Source organism: Thalassophryne amazonica, chromosome 18 (assembly GCF_902500255.1).
Source record: "Thalassophryne amazonica chromosome 18, fThaAma1.1, whole genome shotgun sequence".
Taxonomy (NCBI): Eukaryota; Metazoa; Chordata; class Actinopteri; order Batrachoidiformes; family Batrachoididae; genus Thalassophryne; species Thalassophryne amazonica.
The window spans coordinates 64,298,420-64,313,271 of record NC_047120.1 but is presented as its reverse complement, the minus strand read 5'-3'; the positions used below and the strand labels follow the sequence as shown (position 1 = coordinate 64,313,271).

The following is a 14,852-nucleotide window of genomic DNA, read 5'->3' as shown; positions in this document are numbered from 1 at the left end:
CAGTGCCTTTACCTGACATGCAGCCCCATATCATCAATGACTGTGGAAATTTACATGTTCTCTTCAGGCAGTCATCTTTATAAATCTCATTGGAACGGCACCAAACAAAAGTTCCAGCATCATCACCTTGCCCAATGCAGATTCGAGATTCATCACTGAATATGACTTTCATCCAGTCATCCACAGTCCACGATTGCTTTTCCTTAGCCCATTGTAACCTTGTTTTTTCTGTTTAGGTGTTAATGATGGCTTTCGTTTGGCTTTTCTGTATGTAAATCCCATTTCCTTTAGGTGGTTTCTTACAGTTCGGTCACAGACGTTGACTCCAGTTTCCTCGCCTTTGTTCCTCATTTGTTTTGTTGTGCATTTTCGATTTTTGAGACATATTGCTTTAAGTTTTCTGTCTTCATGCTTTGATGTCTTCCTTGGTCTACCAGTATGTTTGCCTTTAACAACCTTCCCATGTTGTTTGTATTTGGTCCAGAGTTTAGACACAGCTGGCTGTGAACAACCAACATCTTTTGCAACATTGTGTGATGATTTACCCTCTTAAGAGTTTGATAATCCTCTCCTTTGTTTCAATTGACATCTCTCGTGTTGGAGCCATGATTCATGTCAGTCCACTTGGTGCAACAACTCTCCAAGGTGTGATCACTCCTTTTTAGATGCAGACTAACGAGCAGATCTGATTTGATGCAGGTGTTAGTTCTGGGGATGAAAATTTACAGGGTGATTCCATAATTTATTCCTCAGAATTGAGTGAGTCCATATTTTTTTCCCTCTGCTTGGTCTAAAAAAGTAACCGTTACTGACTGCCACAATTTTTTTTCCTGATTTCTTATAGTGTTTCTTAAAGCCAGAAAGTTGCCATTTGAAATGACTTTAGTTTTGTGTCATGTCTGTGATCTGCTTTTTTTTCTACAAAATTAAACAACTGAATGAACATCCTCCAAGGCCGGTGATTCCATAATTATTGCCAGGGGTTGTATTAGCAGCCTGACGTTAACCACCACGTGTTATTTGCTCACAAACGGGCTGAACAAGCTACGTCGTTGGTTTGAGAAGCTACATGTCAGCTAAACTAAGCCAGCATAAAATGCAGTAGCTATATCAAGGCTAATAACTTGCAAAGAATAGCTTATTTAAACTACTCAGTGTCGTCTTCCATCCATCCAACAATCAATCTCATTTTGGAACACTTTAAACTTTAGTAAAGTATTTTTTATTATTATGTGACAAGGCTAGCTAGCATAACAGCCATTTTAGATAAGAATTGTTATGATACAAGACTTCAAATTGAATGTAAAAGCAAACTTGTGTGAGACAACTTTCTGAAAACTATCTTCTACTAGAAGTACACAAATCAACTCTAAAAAATGCTTAGTTTGTGCAACTTAAATAGTTGAGTATTTTCAGCATGAAAAACTTCATGTGTTTTTGCAGATTCACAGTTTAGTAAGTTGATAACTTAGAAGATCAATCAATCAATCAATTTTATTTATATAGCGCCAAATCACAACAAACAGTTGCCCCAAGGCACCTTATATTGCAAGGCAAAGCCATGCAATAATTACGTAAAAACCCCAAGGGTCAAAACGAGCACTTGGCGACAGTGGGAAGGAAAAACTCCCTTTTAACAGGAAGAAACCTCCAGCAGAACCAGGCTCAGGGAGGGGCAGTCTTCTGCTGGGACTGGTTGGGGCTGAGGGAGAGAACCAGGAAAAAGACATGCTGTGGAGGGGAGCAGAGATCAATCACTAATGATTAAATGCAGAGTGGTGCATACAGAGCAAAAGAGAAAGAAACACTCAGTGCATCATGGGAACCCTCCAGCAGTCTAAGTGTATAGCAGCATAACTAAGGGATGGTTCAGGGTCACCTGATCCAGCCCTAACTATAAGCTTTAGCAAAAAGGAAAGTTTTAAGCCTAATCTTAAAAGTGGAGAGGGTGTCTGTCTCCCTGATCTGAATTGGGAGCTGGTTCCACAGGAGAGGAGCCTGAAAGCTGAAGGCTCTGCCTCCCATTCTACTCTTACAAACCCTAGGAACTACAAGTAAGCCTGCAGTCTGAGAGCGAAGCGCTCTATTGGGATGATATGGTACTATGAGGTCCCTAAGATAAGATGGGACCTGATTATTCAAAACCTTATAATCAATCAATTCAATTCAATCAATTTTTTTTTTTTATATATATAGCGCCAAATCACAACAAACAGTTGCCCCAAGGCGCTTTATATTGTAAGGCAAGGCCATACATATAAGTAAGAAGAAGAATTTTAAATTCTATTCTAGAATTAACAGGAAGCCAATGAAGAGAGGCCAATATGGGTGAGATATGCTCTCTCCTTTTTTAGATATATTGCGTAAATGCAAAAAAGCAGTCCTACATATTTGTTTAATATGCGCTTTGAATGACATATCCTGATCAAAAATGACTCCAAGATTTCTCACAGTATTACTAGAGGTCAGGGTAATGCCATCCAGAGTAAGGATCTGGTTAGACACCATGTTTCTAAGATTTGTGGGGCCAAGTACAATAACTTCAGTTTTATCTGAGTTTAAAAGCAGGAAACTTAGAGGTCATCCATGTCTTTATGTCTGTAAGACAATCCTGCAGTTTAGCTAATTGGTGTGTGTCCTCTGGCTTCATGGATAGATAAAGCTGGGTATCATCTGCGTAACAATGAAAATTTAAGCAATGCTGTCTAATAATACTGCCTAAGGGAAGCATGTATAAAGTGAATAAAATTGGTCCTAGCACAGAACCTTGTGGAACTCCATAATTAACCTTAGTCTGTGAAGAAGATTCCCCATTTACATGAACAAATTGTAATCTATTATATAAATATGACTCAAACCACCGCAGCGCAGTGCCTTTAATACCTATGGCATGCTCTAATCTCTGTAATAAAATTGTATGGTCAACAGTATCAAAAGCAGCACTGAGGTCTAACAGAACAAGCACAGAGATGAGTCCACTGTCTGAGGCCATAAGAAGATCATTTGTAACCTTCACTAATGCTGTTTCTGTACTATTATGAATTCTAAAACCTGACTGAAACTCTTCAAATAGACCATTCCTCTGCAGATGATCAGTTAGCTGTTTTACAACTACCCTTTCAAGAATTTTTGAGAGAAAAGGAAGGTTGGAGATTGGTCTATAATTAGCTAAGATAGCTGGGTCAAGTGATGGCTTTTTAAGTAATGGTTTAATTACTGCCACCTTAAAAGCCTGTGGTACATAGCCAACTAATAAAGATAGATTGATCCTATTTAAGATCGAAGCATTAAATAATGGTAGGGCTTCCTTGAGCAGCCTGGTAGGAATGGGGTCTAATAGACATGTTGATGGTTTGGATGAAGTAACTAATGAAAATAACTCAGACAAAACAATCTGAGAGAAAGAGTCTAACCAAATACCGGCATCACTGAAAGCAGCCAAAGATAACGATACGTCTTTGGGATGGTTATGAGCAATTTTTTCTCTAATAGTTAAACTTTTATTAGCAAAGAAAGTCATGAAGTCATTACTAGTTAAGTTAAAGGAATACTCGGCTCAATAGAGCTCTGGCTCTTTGTCAGCCTGGCTACAGTGCTGAAAAGAAACCTGGGGTTGTTCTTATTTTCTTCAATTAGTGATGAGTAGTAAGATGTCCTAGCTTTACGGAGGGCTTTTTTATAGAGCAACAGACTCTTTTTCCAGGCTAAGTGAAGATCTTCTAAATTAGTGAGACGCCATTTCCTCTCCAACTTACGGGTTATCTGCTTTAAGCTGCGAGTTTGTGAGTTGTACCACAGAGTCAGGCACTTCTAATTTAAAGCTCTCTTTTTCAGAGGAGCTACAGCATCCAAAGTTGTCTTCAATGAGGATGTAAAACTATTGACGAGATACTCTATCTCACTTACAGAGTTTAGGTAGCTACTCTGCACTGTGTTGGTATATGGCATTAGAGAACATAAAGAAGGAATCATATCCTTAAACCTAGTTACAGCGCTTTCTGAAAGACTTCTAGTGTAATGAAACTTATTCCCCACTGCTGGGTAGTCCATCAGAGTAAATGTAAATGTTATTAAGAAATGATCAGACAGAAGGGAGTTTTCAGGGAATACTGTTAAGTCTTCAATTTCCATACCATAAGTCAGAACAAGATCTAAGATATTATTAAAGTGGTGGGTGGACTCATTTACATTTTGAGCAAAGCCAGTTGAGTCTAATAATAGATTAAATGCAGTGTTGAGGCTGTCATTCTCAGCATCTGTGTGGATGTTAAAATCGCCCACTATAATTATCTTATCTGAGCTAAGCACTAAGTCAGACAAAAGGTCTGAAAATTCACAGAGAAACTCACAGTAACGACCAGGTGGACAATAGATAATAACAAATAAAACTGGGTTTTGGGACTTCCAATTTGGATGGACCAGACTAAGAGTCAAGCTTTCAAATGAATTAAAACTCTGTCTGGGTTTTTAATTAATTAATTAGCTGGAATGGAAGATTGCTGCTAATCCTCCGCCTCGGCCTGTGCTACGAGCATTCTGGCAGTTAGTGTGACTCGGGGGTGTTATTATATCATTTACTAACAGGGACTTAGACGAGAGAGACCTAATGTTTAATAGACCACATTTAACTATTTTAGTCTGTGGTGCAGTTGAAGGTGCTATATTATTTTTTCTTTTTGAATTTTTATGCTTAAATAGATTTTTGCTGGTTATTGGTGGTCTGGGAGCAGGCACCGTCTCTACAGGGATGGGGTAATGAGGGGATGGCAAGGGGAGAGAAGCTGCAGAGAGGTGTGTAAGACTACAACTCTGCTTCCTGGTCCCAACCCTGGATAGTCACGGTTTGGAGGATTTAAGAAAATTGGCCATATTTCTAGAAATGAGAGCTGCTCCATCCAAAGTGGGATGGATGCCGTCTCTCCTAACAAGACCAGGTTTTCCCCAGAAGCTTTGCCAATTATCTATGAAGCCCACCTCATTTTGATGAAGATGTTGGCACAAAATTGTTAAGTAATAAAATAAAACATTTGGACATAGATCGACAATAGCTTTAAAATAATCAGTTTGATTGTACAACTTGAACTGCAACATTCAGTGAAATAAGTATAAAAATGTATTTAAACATCACAGAATTGAGATAATTTGCATTAACATTTCTGAGTAGAATGGAGGTATTTTATGATTTAAATGTGTATTAAATGTGTAAATGGTAAAAGTATACAAAACCACTTAATTAAATACTTCGCTAAACTTCAGTTAGTCTGATGATAAGTGTCTTGTGTGTACTTGGTAGTGGCTGAGTTGGAATTTCTTAAAAATAAATAAATTTAAATAAAAAAATTATAATTGTTCTCTTTTTTTTAGATTAGCAAATCATTAGTTTTAGACTGTGGATGACTCCAAAGCATATTTCAGTTCTGTGAGCTGATCCTCGTGATGTGTAACTGAAATCAAGTTTAAACTACTACTATATTTATGACCAAAATGCCTGCAGCTTTGAACAGTGTTACAAACAGCCCCGGTCTCCCCTAACCGTTACAGCTTTGACCCCCTAAACAAACAAACAAACAAACAAACAAATATCACTCATTCGTTTTATCTTAAATTTTCATCTTCATTTCCACACCAGGAGCAACACACGCGTGCAATCTCGCGCACACGGACGGACTGACGGACACACACACACACACACACACACACACACACACACACACACACACACACACACACACACACACACACGTGCACGGTGACATGGTTCCGGTAGGAGTGCGGTTGCAGATTCGGGAGTAAATCCAAACAGCTCGTGGGCTCACCTGAGCTGAAGTGGGATCCGAAGGCGAATCCGGAGCTGAAAACCACCGAGGACATGACGGCCAGGAGGAGCAGCATCGTAACCGCAGCACATCAGGCAGCCGCGTCTGTGGAGCCCACCTTCAGGTGCCCGTCCGAACCGGCCGCGGGGGATCCCTCAGCGCGCGCCTTCATGTCTCCGGTTCGACCATTAATTTCTGCTCCCGGATCGGCTTTGCAGAGGAGAAAGTGCTGATGAAAAACATTCGAGTTGATCCAGAATTCCCCTCCACGTGACACCTGGACCCGGTCGCAGCCCGAACGGACGGTGATCAGAACATTTAAAAAACATACATACATACATACATATACATATATATATATATACATATATTTGTTTGTTTTATTTTTGGGGTCTGATTGCTGCGGAGCTGTCCGCGGTGCTGAAAGCTACAGCGCCATCTTGGTCGGGAATGCGCCCGAACACAATTTATGGAGCAGTTTTTGCGCTCCGACCGCAAGGGGGAGGGGCTTCAGCGACGGCTGCGCAATTGGAAGATTAAATTTGTCCCAAAAGTATTTTAATACCTCTCTGCTAAAAAGCAGAGTGTCACATTTCCTGAGAGGGCCACTGGACAGAATGTTAGAGAGGATTCAGTCAAATAAAATGATCAGAATACAGGGGCTGATCTAGAAGGGGGAGGGGCTCTGACCAAAGATGTGATAAAATATGGGAAATGTCTTGTATAAACAAAGACTGACGAACATTGCTGCATGCAGAATTATAAGATTTCCAGTGTTTAAAATAAAAATTGAGTCAGTACTTACCTTCTCAGATTGTCTTTGAATGCAGGGAAGAAGGAATAGAATTTTTTAATTTTCTGGAGGCCCATGCACCCAGACCTCCCGAGTAGGATTTGTGACTGCAGCACACCCAACCAAGTCAACATTCCCTCACCTTTCACCTGAAGCAAGATCCACCATTGACATATGGTGTATATGGAAAGTATTCACACCACTTTTTCCACATTTTGTAATGTTATGGCCTTATTCCAAAATGGAGTAAATTCTTTTTTTTTCCCTCAAACTACACAATACCCCATAACAATGTGAAAAAGTTTTTTTTTTCCCAAAACTGCCAAAAGATAGGTGCACCAATCTTGTTGCATTATATTCAAGAAGACTTGAGGCTGTAATTTCTGCCAAAGGTGCATCAATCAATCAAGGGTGTAAATACTTCTGTACATGTGCTTCTTAGGTTTTTTTTTATTTTTAATAAATTTGCAAAAAATAAAAAAATCTTTCATGTTGTCATTATGGGGTGTTGTGAAGTTAGAGGGGAAAATTAATTTAATTTATTTTGGAATATCGCTGTAATATACCAAAATGTGGAAAAGGTGGAGCGCTTGAATACTTTCTGGATGCACCGTAAGATATCTCACTTTCCTCTTTAAGAACAATCTTGCTATGACAGCAAGAAGAATTCAAAGACCCAAGTCTAACACCTCCATACTCTCATAAAATAAAAATATAATTTCTAAGCAACACCAAGAGGCTCAAAGACCACAAAATCTCCAGTCTCCTCTCGTGACACCTTGCCAGAACAAGGACACCCTCCAGTGTGCAGCAAAGACAATGAAAATGCCACAAAGCCCACACGGAGAATCCAGCACAACATAAAAATACATACCAGCCATAAAATCAAGACGTCCAGAATAGAGGCAGATGTTCTCACTGGAAATTTAACAGATCCATTTGCACTAAACTTTCTGAGAAAATCTGATTTTTCAGGAATAAGAAATAAAATTAAATACTAACATTAAAAGCTAAGTTGTCTTTTGGGCCTTCAGTCGAGGTTTGAGTTGTTTTGTGGTGGATGTTATTTTTTATAATTCATCAATGAGTTGGACCTTCTGGCCTTGCTGGACAGATGTGATGCTCCAAACATGAACAGTTTTCTTTCTTACTTGGTTGTTGCAGGTTGAAGCTTCTCCACATCACACGTCTCTTCCATGAATTTTGTATGAACTCTGTGTTGACGTGCTTCTGGAAGCCAAACATGCAGCCATGATGGTCTGCAGAGGTCTAAAAAGAGAAGCAGCTCCTGTGAACAAGCTGAGATGTAAAACCAGAGAGAAACACACAGCAGGATGCAGCTCAGATCCGCATTCTAATCCCATTGTTCATACATATTGGATGAGGGCCCCCTCCTCCATCGGACAGCATCCATTCTCTCCAGAGCCCCCTCCTCTGCCTCCTTCATCCTGCTCCACATCAGATCGGACTCTAGGCAACAGATGAAGTGGACTTCTCTGTCAGCATCACTCTGAGCTTCATTCTCACAGGCGGCACAGATGTCAAAAACATCTGTCTCCTCATAAATCCATTTCACCCCACTCTTTGTATGATGAACAGATGGTTAACATTTATTATTAAAAAACACGATCTAGTCACAGTCTTCAGCTTTACTCTGTGTGTACAAGATGTTCTGGCAGATCCTCTCTGAGTTGCTGTCAAAAGTGCAGAAAAAAAATGCTAATTGTGGCATAATGAGTCAACTCGTGGTTCACTTCAAAACACAACACAGGGTTCATGACACAAAACTGTGGAGAAATCTGGTGTGAACACAAACTATATAGATCTAAAAAAAAATTAAATCTATATTTTCATATTTCTTTTTTAACCTGCACTGAGGATTTTGTTTGTTTGTTCGTAGTTATGAATCTTTTCAATAAACCTGATAGAACAGTGAGGCTTGGTGACAAAGATCAGATCGCTACAGTTCAGAGGCAAATGGATTTGCTATCCTAGCCGCTCTGATCACAGACCAGTTTATTGAACTTAAAATCAATAAGGACTGATCCCAGTCCAGTCCAACTTATTGGACTGAAAATCTGTAACAACCTATCAAAGGTTAATTTATTGGACTAAAAATCTATAAGGACTGATCCCAGTCCAACTTATTGGACTTAAAATCTATAACAACCTATTAAAGATGAATTTATTGGACTTAAAATCTATAAGGACTGATTCTAATCCAACCTATTGTTCTTAAAATCAGTAACAACCTATCAAAGATTAATTTATTGGACTTAAAATCTATAACGACTGACCCCAGTCCAACTTATTGGACTTAAAATCTGTAACAAACTATCAAAAATTAATTATTGGACTTAAAATCTATAAGGACTGACCCAGTCCAACTTATTGGACTTAAAATCTGTAACAACCTATCAAAAAATTAATTTATTGGAATTAAAATCTATAAGAACTGACCCCAGTCCAACTTATTGGACTTAAAATCAGTAACAACCTATCAAAGATTAATTTACTGGACTTAAAATCTATAAGGGCCAATCCCAGTCCAATTTATTGAACGGAAAATCTATAAGAACTCATCCAGTCCAATTTATTGGACTTAAAATCTGTAACAACCTATCAAAGATTAATTTATTGGACTTAAAATCTATAAGGGCCGATCCAGTCCGATTTACTGAATGTAAAATCTATAAGAACTGATGCCAGTCCAATTTATTGAACTTAAAATCTATAAGGGCCTATCCCAGTCTAACTTATTAAAATCTGTGACAACCTATCAAACATTAATTTATTGGACTTAAAATCTATAAGAATCCCAGTCCGACTTATTGGACTTAAAATCTGTAACAACCTATCAAAGATTAATTTATTGGACTTAAAATCTATAAGGCCGATCCCAGTCCAATTTATTGAATGCAAAATCTATAGGAACTGATCCCAGTCCGATTTACTGACTTAAAATCTATAAGGGCTGATCCCAGTCCAATTTATTGAACAGAAAATCTATAAGAACTGATCCCAGTCCAATTGATTGAACTTAAAATCTGTAAGAATTGATCCCAGATCAATTATTGGATTTAAAATCTGCAAAAACCAATCCCATATCAGTTTATTAAACCAAAAACCTGTAGGATTTGATCCTATATCAGCGCTAAAACCTGTAAAATATCAAACCTAAAACTTCTAAGAACTAATTCCAGATATGTCAGTTAAAACTAAAACTGAACTGATCCCAGATAAATTGAATCAAACTAAAACTTGTTTATAATGGTTTAAGGTTTCAGCAGAATTACTCAAAATGGGTTTTTAAGCATTCTTCAGCAAGCTTCACTCTCATTAATTAGAAAACCTCAAATTTTGCCCTTTATTGAGAGCTGGATCAAGCTTTTGGCTCCATTAAACTTTCTTTTAAATCGCAAAATGGTCATTTTTATAAATTTGAATAAATTTCTCAAATGCCTTGTCAACACTGATCTTCATAAAAGCAGGAAGGCTTTGCTTTTGTTTTTGGATTTGTTGAGAAACGCTCACTCATCTGTGGTTGATTTAAATGGCGTTTCTGTAAGAAATAAAGGTTCCAAAGAGTCAGAGATTTTTCAGCCTCTTCAGGTTTTGGCTCTATTCTTTGTTGTGCCACTTTGGACCCTGTAGCCTGAAACTGACCTGATTAAACTTAATGTGTCATAATAATTTAAAGAAAACTGATTTATTTTAACACCTGAATGCATCATTAAACCTGCAGCCAGACTTGATGTCAAACCTTTAAACTGAAAAGTCAAATATTTTTGTACAGTCTTTAATTCTGATTGAGTTCATCAGTTGTAGATTTGTAGAATTGTTCATTTTCTGTCAGTGAATCATCATTTCAGCTGCAGATTCTGTCTACGTTGCGTCACAGCTGCAGTCTGAACAGAAGAAGAGGACAGAGAGCTGGAGGAAGGATGGCGTTTAGATTTTAGGTACAGTTCCACATTTTGACTGTTTGATATCTCTGACAGGAAGAGTCCTCCTACTTCTTTTTATTTCCCTACCACCTCCTCCTCCTCATTTCTTCATCTCGCCGTGTCGTTTTCTGCTCTCTCAAACACTATGTGGCATCTCTGCTGTTTCCCTGGAAACAGGAAGGAGAGGATAAGATGGATGGGAAAGAATTTCTCCACTCACATCAAATGCGCCCAGCGCTGGACTAAACACAGCTCCAACAATAAAATGATATTGTTAATGTTGCTGATGACAACTAATTACACCTGCTGAGCATCATACAGGTCACATGATGCAGAAATCGAATTACAGCATCGAGGCCAACGGCCTCAACACCAAATGAGCAGAGAGGGAAAATTAATCAATTATGAATTTTCATTAACAAGTGACCAACAGTGTTTAATTCAGAAACGTAACCAGAAAGCAAATAATAGCCTGAAATAAAAATTGCAATTTAACAAGATGACTATATGAGGATTTAGAGTGCATACTTTACAGGATTTAATCGATTGTCTTCTGGTATGAAACCAAACATTTAAAAAACAGTTTATTAATATGAATAAAATGCTGCTAGAAAACCAACAAACAAACACCTTTGACTGATAATTAACTCCTCAAACCACATCCAGTTCCTCAGATTTAACAGGTCCATTCATTTTGTTAAAAGCCGTTATTTCTTGTCACCGACAGACAAACTCGACCAGCACTCACTGCAAAGGAACAGAGGACAATCTGCTAGATTTGGATCAACGTCTGGATTTGGGTCACACTTGTGTACAATCATGCTTTTTTTCCCCTTCACTGCACATCAATGTGTTTTACTGAGGGTACATCGTTCTGTCCTTTATCTCCATCATATCTTTGCGATGTCATAAGGTGAGACTAGAAAACAAAGGGATATCATAAGAAGAAGAGGATTTATGGCACATCTGAGCAATATTTGAATAATTCTTCCCTGAACCAAAAACAGTCTGCCCACAGAATGTTGTTTGAAAGTATCCACTTACTGAGAGAGATGGGTAATCATGTGACTCTCTTCTGTCAGTTAGCCAATGGAATTTGGAGCACACCGACTCCATCTCCATCCTCACCTGATCATTCAGAGCCCTCCTTGGGGAGGGTGGTGCTCTGAGCCCAGTTTTAACGGCTCCCTAAGAGGCAGCGTTCACTCTGCAGGAGGGCAGCTGCAGATAGTTCCTCCTCTGTGCTTTCACTGAGGCGCCGTTAGAAACCCAAAACACATCAGGACAGTCTAGAACCTCAGCCCGCAGTCACCGTGTTCTGGGGTCACACAACCATTTCTGCATTTGACCCCAGTAGATGACCACAAGATACAAAGTTATGATTTAGAACACAGGATCCTTTGGAAAGATAAATTTAGGGGAAAAAATTCAATTTACTACAAATATTTTCAAATTAATGCAATATACAAACTTCTCTTACAGTGTGGTGTGTGTGTGTGTGTGTGGTGTGTGTGTGTGTGTGGGTGTGTGTGTGTGTGGTGTGTGTGTGTGGTGTGTGTGTGTGTGTGTGTGTGTGTGTGTTGTGTGGTGTGTGTGTGTGTGTGTGTACATAATGCATCCAGAAAGTATTCACAGGGCTTCATGTTTTTTCCAGATTTTGTTTCAGCCTTATTCCAAAATGACTGAAATTCATTTTTTTCCTCAAACTTCTATACACAATACCCCATAATGACAAACAATAATGACAATGTGAAAAAAGGTTTGTTTTTTGTTTTTGTTTTTTTGTTTGGTTTTTTTTTTGCAAATTTATTAAAAATAAAAAGACTAAGAAATCACATGTACATAAGTATTCACAGCCTTTGTCATGAAGCTCAAAATTGAGCTCAGGTGCATCCTGTTTCTACTGATCATCCTTGAGATGTTTCTTGGCCGCACGTCTAAACTGTGTGATCAGGGGAGAAGGGCCTTAGTCAGGGAGGTGACCAAGAACCTGATGGTCACTCTGTCAGAGCTCCAGCATTACTCTGTGGAGAGAGGAGAACCTTCCAGAAGGACAACCATCTCTGCAGCAATCCACCAATCAGGCCTGTATGGTAGAGTGGCCAGATGGAAGCCACTCCTAGAGTTTGCCAAAAGGCACCTGAAGGACTCTCAGACCATGAAAAATTAAATTATCTGGTCTCATGAGACAAAGATTGAACTCTTTGGTGTGAATGTCAGACATCATGTTTGGAGGAAACCAGGCACCATCCCTACAGTGAAGCATGGTGGTGGCAGCATCATGCTGTGGGGATGTTTTTCAGCAGCAGGAACAGGGAGACTAGTCAAGATTGAGGGAAAGATGAATGCAGCAATGTACAGAGACAGCCTGGTTGAAAAACTGCTCCAGAGCGCTCTTGACCTCAGACCAGGGCGACGGTTCATCTTTCAGCAGGATAATGACCCTAAGCACACAGCCAAGATACCAAAGGAGTGGCTTCAGGACAACTCTGTGAATGTCCTTGAGTGGCCCAGCCAGAGACCAGACCTGAATCTGATTGAACATCTCTGGAGAGATCTGATAATGGCTGTGCACCAACACTCCTCATCGAACCTGATGGAGCTTGAGAGGTGCTGCAAAGAGGAATGTGCAAAACTGCCCAAAGATAGGCGCACCAAGCTTGTGGCATCATATTCAAGAAGACTTGAGGCTGTAATTCCTGCCAAAGGTGCATCAACAAAGTATTGAGCAAAGGGTGTGAATACTTATATACATGTGATTTCTTCGTTTTTTATTTTGCAGAAATTTATAAAAACTTCTCAAAAAATGTTTTTCACATTGTCATTATGGGGTGCTGTGAGTAGAATTTTGAGGAAAAAAACTATATACCCCATTTTGGAATAAGGCTGTGACATAACAAAATGTGGAAATAGTGAAGCAATGTGAATACTTTCTGGATGCACTGTATAAAGGGGGCTTGACCTAAGAACAGAATATAAAATAATTCAAGTTTCAAATAGAAGAAACAGAATTTTAACATTGTATTTATATGCACAGTGTCCTTCTGTTACTGCGAGCTAAATGTAGAAGCTGGAAATGGTTTGTGCTCTGCAAAAATCTGAGCCACTGACAAACAGTGATGAACGACTGTGCATGCTGCCTTTCCATGACTCAGCAGAAATATGGCTGCAGCGAGCTCGAGGCCTTGTGTGCGTCTTCCCTCAGCAATGCTGAGCAAATAATGAGAGAGCACACAGGAAGAGTAATTAAGATGTCTGACAATTACTGTGCAAACACAAAGTCCACTGGGAAAAGAGGATCTGACAATATTGTCTGAAATATTTGTTTTTGTTTGACTTTAGAGCCAACGCCCCCTGCTGGTTGCATGTAGGTGATTTTTTTTTTTACAGGCAATAATTCGATTAAACTGCGCCATTTTCAGGGCTGCTGCAAAAGTAAACCTGAGATACACTAATGATCACCTCAACTAATCAATATTTAAAGCAGGGTTTCACCAACTGCCAAGCATCATAGTACCCTGGTGGGTAGAAAACGGGCCAGCCCACTTTGGCACAGTTTCAGTCTGTGCTTGTGCTGTTCCTGTTGTGTGGGCCGCCAGAAGAGGAGGTACTGCTGGCCCACCACCAGAGGGCGGCCTGCCTGAAGTGCGGGCTTCAGGCACGAGGGGGCGCTGCCGCCTTACAGGAACAGCCGAGGTGACAGCTGTCACTCATCAACTATGACAGCTGTCACCGATCATCTGCACTTCACCCCGGATAAAAGCAGGATGACCTCCACCACGTCGCCGAGATATCGTACTTCTTGGAGGTAACTTTCTCTGCCTGCGTATTGTACTAATTGATTTCAAGAGCTACTTTGTTGCAGCTGTCTACCCAGAGGACCGGCGTGGGCCGCGACTGTTTCGTTCTACGTCCCACCAGATAAGTGGTACTCAGACGCTGCACGAGTGTGTTAGAGGTGGAGGTGGAATTCCCACCGTTGTTGTTACAGGGTGTACACACACCCACACTTGACTGTCTTTGCTCTTCGCCAGCAGTACCAGATCCGACACGCTGAGACGGTGGCCACCTGGGGAATTCAGGACCTGGCGGCTCCAGTATTCTTCGGGTTCGGTGGCGGTGGAAATCGTGTGGTTCCGGTTCATCTCCAGACGGACGTCTCCTATCGTCGAGCCTGCCCACACGACACCTTTATCCATTGACTTGTATTATTCTATAATCTGCTGTGTGTGGTTGTGACATTCACAACAGTAAAGTGTTCAAAATTTAACTCCCTCTATTGTCCGTTCATTTGCG

General features: G+C 39.9%; 1 protein-coding gene across 1 annotated transcript in view; it reads right to left on the bottom strand.

The window, feature by feature from the left end:
* Window positions 1-5,927, bottom strand: part of aatkb (apoptosis-associated tyrosine kinase b) — a 132,424-nt gene extending 126,497 nt beyond the window's left edge. Inside the window, exon 1 of the mRNA XM_034194553.1 lies at window positions 5,817-5,927. Within this exon, the coding sequence (XP_034050444.1) occupies window positions 5,817-5,892 (76 nt within the window). The 5' untranslated portion in view covers window positions 5,893-5,927. The remainder of the gene's footprint in view (window positions 1-5,816) is intronic.
* Window positions 5,928-14,852: the final 8,925 nt, after the last annotated feature.